Source organism: Mytilus edulis, chromosome 1 (genome assembly GCF_963676685.1).
Source record: "Mytilus edulis chromosome 1, xbMytEdul2.2, whole genome shotgun sequence".
Classification (NCBI taxonomy): Eukaryota; Metazoa; Mollusca; class Bivalvia; order Mytilida; family Mytilidae; genus Mytilus; species Mytilus edulis.
The window spans coordinates 40,866,839-40,880,159 of record NC_092344.1 but is presented as its reverse complement, the minus strand read 5'-3'; the positions used below and the strand labels follow the sequence as shown (position 1 = coordinate 40,880,159).

General features: G+C 30.2%; 1 protein-coding gene across 3 annotated transcripts in view; it reads left to right on the top strand.

The window, feature by feature from the left end:
- The window catches only part of LOC139482672 (major facilitator superfamily domain-containing protein 4A-like), a 52,124-nt gene extending 39,041 nt beyond the window's left edge, over nt 1–13,083 (top strand). For all 3 annotated transcript variants that reach the window (XM_071266702.1, XM_071266691.1, XM_071266684.1), the window contains 8 exons: nt 3,183–3,306; nt 5,985–6,070; nt 7,080–7,172; nt 7,697–7,777; nt 8,618–8,765; nt 9,066–9,136; nt 9,526–9,643; nt 10,370–13,083. In XM_071266702.1, coding sequence (XP_071122803.1) covers nt 3,183–3,306; nt 5,985–6,070; nt 7,080–7,172; nt 7,697–7,777; nt 8,618–8,765; nt 9,066–9,136; nt 9,526–9,643; nt 10,370–10,527 — 879 coding nt within the window. In that variant the 3' untranslated portion in view covers nt 10,528–13,083. The remainder of the gene's footprint in view (nt 1–3,182; nt 3,307–5,984; nt 6,071–7,079; nt 7,173–7,696; nt 7,778–8,617; nt 8,766–9,065; nt 9,137–9,525; nt 9,644–10,369) is intronic.
- The last annotated feature ends 238 nt before the right edge of the window (nt 13,084–13,321 follow it).

Below are 13,321 nucleotides of genomic sequence, written 5' to 3'. Positions count from 1 at the left end.
ACATTATCACGACCTTTGGGAGAAGTACACGTTCTTCTGGAAAATAAAAAGCGTGTTACTAAACAGTAAATTAGGTTGCTTGTGTCATGAATCAAGATGAACGAACTTCGATTGATGTTTCCATTAATCTTGCAATAAATTTCGTCAAGATTAAACGCTTATTATCCATGAAAGTCGACGATACATTAAAAGTTCATACGTAAATCAGGTGTTTATCGTTAAAAGAAAAATGTCCATATAACTTATGCGAAACTTCAATAAAATGTCATAGACGAGCTTATAGAACACAAAATAACGCCTGTAATAACAACCATGCATTTCAAAGAACAGAAAAATGTTTCTTAATGTATATACATTTTATTTAGTCTCTCATAACTTGACTGTCCCTTTGGTATATTTCGTCCCTCTTTTTTTTAGAGTGGCTCTTGTATGTTTTATGATGTTGTTTTATTAACTAGTTGTATGTTTTATATAATGAAGTGGTGAGACTTAAATAAAATATTGTCTCGTCTTGTCTTGTATTAAAATTGATACAGAATCGAGGCTCGATTCTTTTTGACAGAAGCGAAGGACGTGAGAGTTTAACAAAAATGTACTCATTCAGACTTCCTAAATAATAATTTAAGGAAACATATTTATAAACGTCACTAAGTGTTTTTTTTTTTAATTTTTAGTGTATGTACATTCTATAAACTACATGTACATGCAATTAACATTTTAAAAGGGGCTTGGAAATAAATTTTCTATTGTATTAAAAGAAAAAGGAAATTTAAAATTGTTCTAGAACCCCAAATAACCACCCTTTTGATTTATGTAGATTTTTTTTTAGAATATATAAAAAAAACCGAAGAGCTCGATAAATTAGAAAAGAACATTGAATAAGACGATTTAATATCAATAATGAGCAAAACCCATACAACATAGCAAGATATAACTTTTTGCAGTGTGTTTTAGGAAGAATATATAACACCATTATTTCTCATTAGCCGTTCCATATCACTACAATAGTTATTTTTAGTTTTAAATGCGTTGTGCCATACAATTTGCAATTCCCATAAGATCTTGTTATTCATTTCAGTAAATTGAAATGGAGAGAATTGTTGATAGAATTTATTATAAATTCTGTTTACAAATTCTGTTTACATCTGAATCTGATGGAATTGAAGAGACACTATGATATAAATAAAATATTAGTGTCTCAAGCGAATCATTACTACAAGAATTTATGAATTCTTTTTCTATAGTGTTCACTTTATTTGCATTTGAACGGTGACTATACTTTCGATTTCTAATATAGGTTTGGCAAGTACATATATACTAGATGTATTTATTTTACCAGTCAGTTCATTTTCCAAACGTATTTCCCCTTCTTAACAATTCAATTTTTGATAATATACTGTTAATTGACTTGGTTTGAGGTCAACGGCTGTGTTGTTTGACATGAAGATTGATCTGTTGCTCGAAGCCAAAGGCTGAAGGCGATAGTTTAGTCGAACCAAACAGCAGCTGTTGGCCATCAATTCAGTCTATAACTGTTTTGTTATACTGCTAACCTATCAATTTTTTAGCTCACCTGGCCCAAAGGGCCAAGTGAGCTTTTCTCATCACTTTGCGTCCGTCGTCGTCGTCTGTTAACTTTTACAAAAATCTTCTCCTCTAAAACTACTGGGCCAAATTTAACCAAACTTGGCCACAATCATCATTAGGGTACATTAGGGTATCTAGTTTAAAAAATATGTCCGGTAATCCGGCCAACCAACCAAGATGGCCACCATGGCTAAAAATAGAACATAGAAAAAAATGTAGATTTTGGATTATATCTCTGAATCCAAAGCATTTAGAGCAAATCTGACATGGGATAAAATTGTTTATCAGGTCAAGATCTATCTGCCCTGAAATTTTCAGATGAATTGGACAACCCGTTGTTGGGTTGCTGCCCCTGAATTGGTAATTTTAAGGAAATTTTGCCGTTTTTGGTTAATATCTTGAATATTATAATAGATAGAGATCAACTGTAAACAGAAATTATGTTCAGCAAAGTAAAGATCTACAAATAAGTCAAAACATTACCAAAATGGTCAATTGACCCCTTAAGGAGTTATTGCCCTTTATAGTAAATTTTTAACAATTTTTCATAAACTTTTGTAATCTTTTACAAAAATCTTCTCCTCTGAAACTATAAGGACAAATTTAACCAAACTTTTCCACAATCATCATTAGGGTATCTTGTTTTTAAAAATGTGTCCGATGAACCCGCCCACAAACCAAGATGGACGACATGGCTAAAAATAGTACACAGGTTGAAATACAGTTTTGACTCATATTTCTGAAACCAAAGCATTTAGAACAAATCTTATAAGATTAAATTATTCATTAGGTCAAGATCTATCTGCCCATGAATTTTCAGACCAATCAGGCAACCCGTTGTTGGGTTGCTGCCCTGAATTGGTAATTTTAAGAAAATTTGGCAGCTTTTGGTTATTATCTTGAATATTATTATAGATACAGATAAATTGTAAACAGCAATCATGTACAGCAAAGTAAGACCTACAAATAAGTCAACATGATCAAAATGGTCAATTGACCCCTTAAGGAGTAATTGCCCTTTTAAGTCAATATTTAATAAATTTTGTAATTTTTTGTAAATTTTTACAAAATATTTTCCACTGTTACTACTGGGCCCCAAGCTCATTATAGATAGAGATAATTATAAGCAGCAAGAATGTACAGTAAAATAAGATCTATAAACACATCACCATCACCAAAACACAATTTTGTCATTAATCCATCTGTTTCCTTTGTTTAATATGCACAAAGACCAAGGTGAGCGACACAGGGTCTTTAGATCCTCTAGGTTTTCATACCTGCGAATTGAAAAATATTGATTCCTTTTTCGTTTTATTTTAATGGCTAATCATCAAGACTCAGTAATTTCTTGATTTGCCCTTAGTGAGGACTAGGAGACAATACGTACGAATCAAGAAATTGGTTCCTGTTCCATTTCCATAGCAACATGCACCAAGAAGAAACACCTTTTCAAATCGTTTACGGTAAGGACAGATATCATGTGAAGCATATTTAAATGATCTTAAAAGGATGATACAATAATATGTTAATTATACAGTATAGATGAAGTTTTTTTTTTTTTTTTGAAATTTAAATTATGCAAACATTTCTTTCAGCTTTTGATCACATTTATTGTCGTTACCGTGGTAACACTAGAAAAGATGAATATCATCAAGACAGGTGCTTACGTATCACAATCAACCAGCCAACATTCTCTTAAAACTGCAGCCTTAGAAAAAGGTATATTATATACATCATTAAAATCATCGTCAAACAAACCTTGTCGTAGCTGAATGCCATCAAGGCTTGTTGTCTGTACTATGGTCGGGTTGTTGTCTCTTTGACACATTCCTTATTTCCATTCTCAATTTTATTCTTTTGTTGTGAATGAGTTCATTTGTAAATAATTATTACAAGTTTTACTTTCTCTTATGAATGAAGGCGACCTAAATTAACAAAGTTACTAACTTCTGTCTATGAAACGTATTTTTTTTTAAACAGAAGGGTTTTTAATAAGCAGTCCTAATTGACATACAATTATTAATGTGGTCAAGTAATCCCAGTATGTATAGACAGAATCTAAAACTTTATTTTCTGGTCAATCAAAACAGTTCATAACATCAAAAAACATTTACTAAACGCATATTTATACCGGCAAAGGGTTAGACGTTACTATAGTATCAAAATTCGAGTTTTAATTCAATAAAGACACTCGTATAAAATGACATTCCGTCTTATAACTTATTTAAACATTCTAAATAATTCCGGAAGATTTGTTGTGTTATTATATAACTAGAAATACCCTATGAATCAATTTTGATATGATGAATATTGCTGTTTACCGGTAAAACAAGACAAGGAACACTAAAAGCTGAATTATTAACTAGAAATCATTCATTTGCGTACATTTAATCTTGTAAATGAAGACACTTCTGTTACTAATTGATCTGAATGTTATAATGAAAAAAGTTTTCTTTCAAATTGGATAACAATTTCAGTAAAGTACATGCACAAATAAAATATCTTACAATCAAATGAAAATTAACGTTTTTTATACGTAGTAGAAGTTTTTGATTAAAATAACACACAAACGAAGGACACTGTATTCATCCTCCTCATTATAACGTCTTATTATTGAAATTAGCTAAGAAAAAGACTTGTTTAAAGATGTTTTTTCAATATAAATAAACCACAAGATAAAATCTAACTACTCATCATATGGTTTGTGTACTACTATGTAATTGTATGGATGTAACGGTAACAGATGGCTTCGTATCCTTGATGTTTTCTTACAACTTTATTTAAAAGGTATTCAATGTATAAGTTATGAAAGGCATGTTTTGATTCAATAAATAAATCATACTTATGTATCAAGATAGTGATTTGAACGGAAATAAATTATAGATTTTTACTATCTTTAGGATATATCAAATCGATCATGTTTTTGAAGAAAGTCACCAATTTTTCGTGCATTTCGAATAACTTTTATTTTGAATCCTGTCGGCATAGATTGTTTACAAAGTTTATTTATACTTGAGCATGTTTGGTATTGTGTCGCCTTGACATATGTGGATCAATTATATCGTCTTGTGTTGTCATCCACATAATAATATATATTATTTATATAAATAGCTGTAAATCCCAGAATTATACATGTGGATTGTTTTTGTGGGAAAAGGGGAGGGGGCAGTTAATTAAACAAACTGCACTTTTGTGAGACCTTCTGACAAATACTTCCGCGCATTACCAAAACATTCAGGGGTATCAATTAGGGAAGATGTATTTAGCAAGTAAGATTTCCAATCGCTATTGTTAAACATATGTCATATGCAAAGTGAATAAATATAAACAATTTGTTGGATATATGCCAATTGAAACATCATTATAGCGACACACAAAAACATAAAAGGTCAATATACGGTTTACAAGTGCTTTAAGAATATGCCCCTTTTAATTATAACTGCTTCAAGTAAAGAAAAGGTTATTAGATTAAAACATTGAATATCCCAGAAAAAACGGAAAGAATACCAATTATAATAGTAGACCTTTTAAAATAAGTACGAAAAGGGTCACGAAATACAAACATCGTTGGTTCATTATGTGCAGGCAGCCTATCGTAAATAGATTATTTTCCCCATGTAATAACTTTTCACTGTAGAACAGACAAGCTGGGGAAACGCTGTTCGCAGCAATACATTCACATAGAATTAATTAATAGGAGTGAATGTGGACTATTAGTCCCTTTTGTGTAATCAGACTGTTTGGTATTTAATATTTGATATCTTTTGGGACAGATTTATCTTATTGTTACAAATTATTATGTAATTTAGTTTTACAGAAAATCGAAATATTCATTTGCTGATCACAGCAACTTTTTTTTTCAAATATGTTTTGCCGTTCGTTATAGATTATTTTGGATATCAGTCTATTTTTGTAAATAAATTTATTTCATTAAATTATATAAAAACTGATAGGTGAGTACATTGTATAAGATGATGCCGAGTGTGATTAGAATTTTAAATAGAATGCTTTTTTTTTTAGTAAAATACCAATGAAGCGGAAGCTGTGAATTACAGTTTTTGAAAATTGTTGATACTCGTTTGTTATATTTCCTTTTCATTTATCCTGAGTGCAGACATGAAAACAATTATATTTATTTTCTAGTTATTTACTTGTTTTTTTTTCTTTCAATCACGAAAGGAGAAAGACCATATGCCCTAAACAATACAATACAATTCAAAACTCCTTAAAGAAATTATTTATAAAATATTTATTATATACAAAAACTTCTTCAGAACAAGACACGTTCGCTATAACCCCTTTTAAAAAAAAAATTCTGATTCAGTTGTTTTCAGGTTATAGATGTAGCTAATTTAGAACAAAATCTTAACTAGTAATTATTTATATGTACATTTTAGATGAAAGAGGAGGCGTTAGTTTGAAGCATATAATAATTGTAACCATTATGGCGTCAATATCACTGTTTATCTACGATGGGATACAGGTACATTTCTTCTGCATTAATGAATTCTAATTAAAAATGTAATACAATTTTTTAGTTAAACAAACTTAATGATCCGAGACTAGCTTGAGAGTCAAATTATTTGCCTTAATAATACATTTTTATATTTGATAAGGCTGAACAAACACTTAAAACAAATTTGTGCACAGCACTATTTATTGGATTTAGCTATGTATATTTAGTCCTGGTATCTATGATGAGTTTTTTGAATTAAGCGACTTGGTCGAAAATCATTGTAAAAAAAATATTCCTATGGTATTTTTTGACTCTTGAGTGTTTTCATCTTGATTTTTCACTGGAATTATGTCCTTCATTGTCATTAGTGTCGAATAAAGATATAAATGATACAAATTTGATATAGTTAACATCAATGTCAACAATGTGCAGACACTCGCACTATGATAAGGTGCACTCACAAGGAGACAACTGAATGTGTATCTAGTCTTGTTTTGCATTATTTGAGCAAAAAGTTAATTTCCATAAATCTTTATATGGAAGTCTGCAATATATGAGTTATGAACACCAAGTGAAACAATATCAGAGAGATGTTATTTGACATCATGTAACATAAACCCAACTTGTTACGTAACTTAAAGGCAGCAGTAGTTAAGTCCATTACTAGCTATAAACCTATGTTTAATCCACCAATTTCTAAATAGAAATTGCCTGTACCGAGTCATGGATACATGTATGACATTTGTTGTCAATACGTTTGATGTATGTGAGCTTTTGATTTTGCCGTTAGATTAGGGTCTTTCCGTTTTGAATTTTCCTCGGTTTTCGGTAGGTTTGTTATTTTCCTTTTTCTTATAAGAAGATACAATGTAAAAGCAAAACGAGTAACTTGCACGAACTCTTAATGGAGCGAGTCATTTTTCGTAAAAAAAACATTGAAAAGGTTTCATCCTTTGTAAAATAATGTAATTCACAATGATATTTTCTTAATTTATTTTGTATTATAAAGGTCTGTATCATTTGTTTCAAATTGTAGTCATCATTTGGAGATTATATCTATTCTTATGCTGAAAAAAGTATAAGCAATTTACGAAAAGAAGAAGGAGCATTTTTGAATGCATGCTTCTGGGTATGTACTTTATTTATAAAAGGAATATTTTTTCTAAGCAAACTTAATTTCTACACTTGACTTAATACAAATCATAGTACCATAACGGTTTTTGATAGAGCATGTTACATATATTCTGATGCAAGAATGAATTATAATTGTACTGCAGGCATTTTCTCAACTGTATTAAACTCGATCACTATTTTACAGGATGAATGATTGCGATATCAGTATTAACCAATTCTGTCTAGAGCAGTATGACTGTTTCAAATGATCAATGTAACTGTCTGCATCAACCCATGTCGTCCAAATTAGACTCATAATTCCTTCAGCAAGACCACCATATTCTTAACAGCTGCACACCATTTACCATTTTACCATACAACATTCACCAAAAACAATGTACACTTTATCGATTGACACGAGTCCTCAAAAGCGGCAAATACAAACATTTGATTTTCAGAAAAAAAAGATGGATGGAAATAGATAATGTACATCTTATAACAATCCTTTGCTTTTTTATGCATACAATATTCATTTTACAGGGATGTTTTGCCTTTGGTCGTTTATTAGCCATTCCACTTGCCACGAGACTAACATCTTTGTTTATGTTGTCTATAAATTTGGTAAGTATATGCTGAAGAAAAAAAAAATCATCATTGTAATGAAAGATAAGTATGGATGCCTCATATTTTCATTCTTTCGATATTTGCAGAGGAAAACAGGCACGAAATTATTAATGTAATCGAGCTATATCTTCTGGATATACTTCAAGAAGTGATTTGTTCCAAATGTAAGGACTTTTGGCATATCTTTCAATGCACAGTACTGTGCATTCTCTAGTTTATGTGGATGCATTTAACGGTATAACATTTGTATTTTTTCTGTTACTTTACTGATAAATCGTATAAATTTTAGCATCGAAGATTACTCAATATGAAAAAATATACAAATGCGTAGGATATTGATTTCAGTAGAATAGAGACGAAAGATACCAAGGGGAATTCAATGAATACGGCTTAAATTCAAACTAAAGTTGACAACCAGTGAGTAGGTTTAGAGAGTTTAATGATTCAAATACATATGTCGAAAATAAACTGACAACGCTATGACATAAAGGAAAAGATCAAAAGACATACAACAGTATATTAAAAAAAAAGAACCAAGGGTCGTTCAAACTAAAATCGATAGATATTCGACTACGACGAAAAGACAAACAAGTTTAACCAAACTTGATATCAAATAGTGACTAATACAAGTATCACAAGTCCAGAGACCTAGACAAACATATATTACTCTACTGTCCGAGGTCAGGAGAGGGTTGAGCGCTATAAATCTTGCGCGTGAGTTATAGTCATAAATTTAAAGCAAGGAGGTAAAAAATCCAAATTTTCAATACACAGCGATTTCACATTCTTGACACTCAAAGAACAAATTGTTGTATGTGTGTATTTCTTACATTTTAGGGAGGAGTTCTAGGTGCATCAACGCTAATGTTAATATGTCACACTGATAAGACAGTTATATATATAGGAGTTTGCTCTTTAGGATTATTTTTAAGTAGTATGACTCCAACAGCTATATCACTTGCAGAGCAGTTTATAAATATTAATCGTAAGTATGAGATTTGCATACGTACACCAATGTCTGAATAGTAAAGTAAACAGAATAAGAGTTAAAGTTCAGAATACATCACTATAAGTAATATACTGAACATTGCAAAAAGTAAAATAACAAAAATACCGAACTCGGTTTTTGTTTCTATCCAATCTACCACTTTTACCACTGAGTGTTAAGCAAACATCAATCAATAAATATATATCTTCAAAACGATTTATTGGTTGTTTCCATGAAACGTTATTATATATCAGTTATAAAACAACACTTCACAATTAAGAAAAATCTTTCTTTCAGCATCCATCACGTCGTGTCTGGTAGTGTGTGCGGCCTTGGGGGAATCACTATGTCCAATTATCGTTGGAAACGTAAGTACATTAATGTTTGTGTTTCTTTAAATGTTAAAGATTCCATTATTAGTCAGTTTACATTATTGAATATCTCTTACCTGATGCTTGTAGATTAAATATGAAAAAAGTTATACGTTTCAAGTTTGCACTTGCATTGGTGTATATGCTTAAAACTATGTATGCTACATTTTATGTCATGCATACTCTTGATAGGTAGAAGATATCAATAATTCTTTTTCTTTTTCTTTTATAAGAATAATAAATTGACCGGAATAATAAATTGACCGGTGTTATTTGGAAAAATCAACTTTGAATCCTCAAAAAGGGACTTAATTTCTTGTGCTTCAGCATTCATGATTTCACAATAACTAATATCTAAATAGTATATTTTTTTTTAATATTTTCAGTTATTTGCGTTGATTGGGCCACCAACTTTTTTGACATTTTGTTTGTCTGCTACAATTCTAGCTGTTATCTTTTATGTACTGTTAGTTCTTATAGGAAGGAGGACTATTAAATACAAAGGTAAACATATTTCATATATCTAAGATATCAATTTTTGTTGCACTTTAGTGTTTCTGTTGTTCCATTGTTTTAATCTTGTAGTTGATGTTTTTCTCTCGGTTTTAGTTTTTAACCCTGAGTTAATTTCTCTCGGTCGATTTACGCCTTTTGAACAGCGGTATACTACTTTTGCATTAACTTGAAAGATGAATTTGTTGTTAGGTAGTTTATCTGAATTTCGTTCATAATAAATGGTGTCACTTTAGCTGAGAGGAACAACTTACTCTCCCAAAGCACGGTATATGTTTTAGTGCTGTTACAGTTCCTTGGTCTTGAGCCAAAAGTAAGAAAAATTTGAAGATTTTTTTTTTGTAGGTAAACACGCGAAAAAACCATTACCGGCTTACCACATATACATGAGCGTTGGTGATGACGTATCATTAACACGCAAAATCGTACTTAGTATTTTCTTCCACAAGGCATACTAGATGACATGAGCCCTATTTGGCACAGCTTATGGAAGTATTCGGGTTTCAATGCTCTTCAGATTCGTTTTTGATTTTACTCTTAAACTGTGTTCATTCGAGGGCCGTTGATTAATCCATGATGAAAACCAAACGCGCCTCTGTGTAGCAAATTTTAAACGGCTGGCATTTGTGATGAATTTTTAAATAATTGTTTTTTGTTGATTTTACAAATACTTTATTTCTTTTTATTAAATTAAACATATTCCTTTATTTTTTTCAGAAAAACCAAGAACATCGTTTATCTTTTTGTATGAAAGGAAAAAAGCTGGTGAAAGTTCTTTGATCATGCCATCATCTCTAAAGTATTACTCTAAGATGCAGGAAGAACCGGAAGAAAATTTACAGCTAGGCCCAATCAAATCAACGTCTACTGAGTAGATTTTAAATATGAGTTTTGACTGCTTATAAATTTATGTTATACATAATGTAAATGCTTTTAAAATCCTTCATACCCACCATTGTCAAGATATGATACAAAGTTTGATGCAAAGAACAAACTATTTTGAAAATAGTTTGTAAGATAAGATTGGCTTATAAATCTAACCTTTCACATTATTGTAAGAAATAGTTATTTTTAGTAGTCTAACTTTGATAGCATTTTAACAATATTATCAAAGTTTTGTAGTATCGAAGAATTTAAAATTTGTTATGGTGCAAGGGAGAAAACTTTATACTCTTGTTGAAATAAAACATTGTCGTCAAGAGACCAAAAGTTAATAATGTAAAAACTGTAACATACACATTTATATAGTAGCAATACAATTGGTTCATACTTGACGGTTGAAAAAAACTAACTACTTATAAGCTAATGTCGCAAAGTTGTTGTCTATAGAATGTCATATTGGTTTTTGTTGAATAGGATCTTCCTTGCTGTGAAGTTCATTTATTTCCTGATCGATGTCACAAGTCTCTCCCATAAATTTTGCTCAAGAATTCGACTCAGTTACTTAACAAAGGGTAGTATCTTAAATGTGTGGTTTTTATCGTGTCTGTGATATTTCTTTCTGTGTACGATTTGTTAGTACAATTACTAGTTTGTGTTTTTGGTAGGTTAAAAAAAAACTAATTTAAAAGTAAATTATACATTGTATTAGACAAACATTTAATATCAGGGGTTTGGGGATTTGAATTAATCATACGGACCTTAGAAGAACTCAAAATAAAAAATAAAAAACCCTCGCCCTAAAAGGAATGAAATTGAATATTCAGTCCAAAAAAATATAAAAATAAACGTCTTTGTCGTGTGAATATAAAAAGCCTGCCTCGCAACAGCTGTATATTAATATGTCATATCCCTCCCCGAAAATCAAATGGTCGTCTCCTAAATCTTGGCAATTGAAAAGTAGATCCCGTGTTAACAAATATTCTTAACAGTGTTAGCATTGAAGCTTTTCTGTTCCGTATAAAGGCTTATCTTTAAAAGGTTGCCATAAATTGAACTGAATAGATTAACATCGCTTATACATTATAAAATGAAGGGACTACGTACTGATCGTTAATTTTTCAGTGATTCTTAAATTTGTTTGTGTATGTATGGTTTTATAGTGAATAGATTTTCTTTAAAAGAAACGTGATTGTGATTTTTCTATAATGCTTTAGTACTAAACTTTGAATCTTGCAAACTTTTTTTAATTCATAAAATTATCTGTTATTAAAACAGACAACCGGAACCCAACTGTTTATACATGTCTAACATGTATAACTTGTTAAATGTCTAAATGCGAAACGAAAACTAGTTTTGCTATGATTGGTTATTAAAGTACCATATCTTCTGTATGTATACAACAACATACAACTTTAAGTTGATGTATTGATTATTAAGATCAAGTACGGTTAGGTAATGTTTCTGAATTGTACATATATATAATTCATTTGTCTAATATACTTGTCACGGGGGAACAGCGGTGTAAAATTAAACACGTTGTTAAAGCAAAATTAATTTACTGTTAAACTAATGTGTATATTAAAAATTAATGTATTATAGAAACATGTTAAAATGATATTGGTGCTAAGAGGTCAAAGTAAACGCGGTTGCATGTCTCTATACATTTCATTCAAAATATTCATGCATATACTACTCGGCTTCTTTAAGACCTTATCTGAGAGTAGTTTGCCCTTGTAATGTCCCCTTTCAGCATACATATCATACATCTTGAATGTTAACTATAGAATTATAAAGAAACACAAAAAAAGACAATTTAAACCTGATGACGCCAAAGATAGAGACGTTAACTAATTTTACAAATGAAATTGATTTGTGAAATAAGTTAAAAAATGATAATTTTATATCACAATACTTTCTAAAATCACTCTTTATTTTGCACAGTGATTAAATATTGCACTTTCCCTCTAATACTGACACTGTCTGATATATTCATTTTATTTTATTTATGAATTGTCATATATTTTCAAAATTTAGATTTTTTTGTTACTATCATTTCAACCCTAACCCTGCATTTAAATCAGAAAAGGTATCTGTTACTGGTAGACTACATGTATTTCAAGTATTTTTCATTTCTGTAGAAATTATTTTGACTTATGTATACAAACGCACATTAAACAGTGACAGGACAGTCAATCTGATGACGGTGGTCACTTAGTGGTAGAATTAGAAGTTAAATATAAAATACCAGGATTTTTTTTTAGAAAGAAAGGAATTTACAAATTCATAATTCCTTGTATGAGCTGGCACAATTATATACTGAAATTTATGTTTATTATTGTAAATAGTGCAAATTATTTTAATTGAGATAGTTATGTAGAGCTGCAGTTTAATACTATTCTACTAATATCAGATACTTAAATACTGTTTATCTTCATTAAGATTCTATTTCGTGATGTTATTTTATTCTTTATAATATGTTAATATGTTAATATGTATTGTTATTGTTGTCTATTTCTGTTACAAATTCATTAAAATGTCTTACATTTTGAGTTTTGTTTATTGCTTGTTATGTTATCTCTCAATATATCATACCAGTTGAAGTGGGCATGAAACTTGTTTCTGATATTATTTTGAAAATGCACACTCTAGTACTTTCCGTTATGAATTTCCTTCGGAGTTCAGTATTTTTGTGATTTTACTTTTTTCTCATAATAAATTGGTTTTTTTTTGCTTTAATTATCCTTTTAAGAAGAATACATAGAACGCGGGTTCTCTGATACGTTTGAT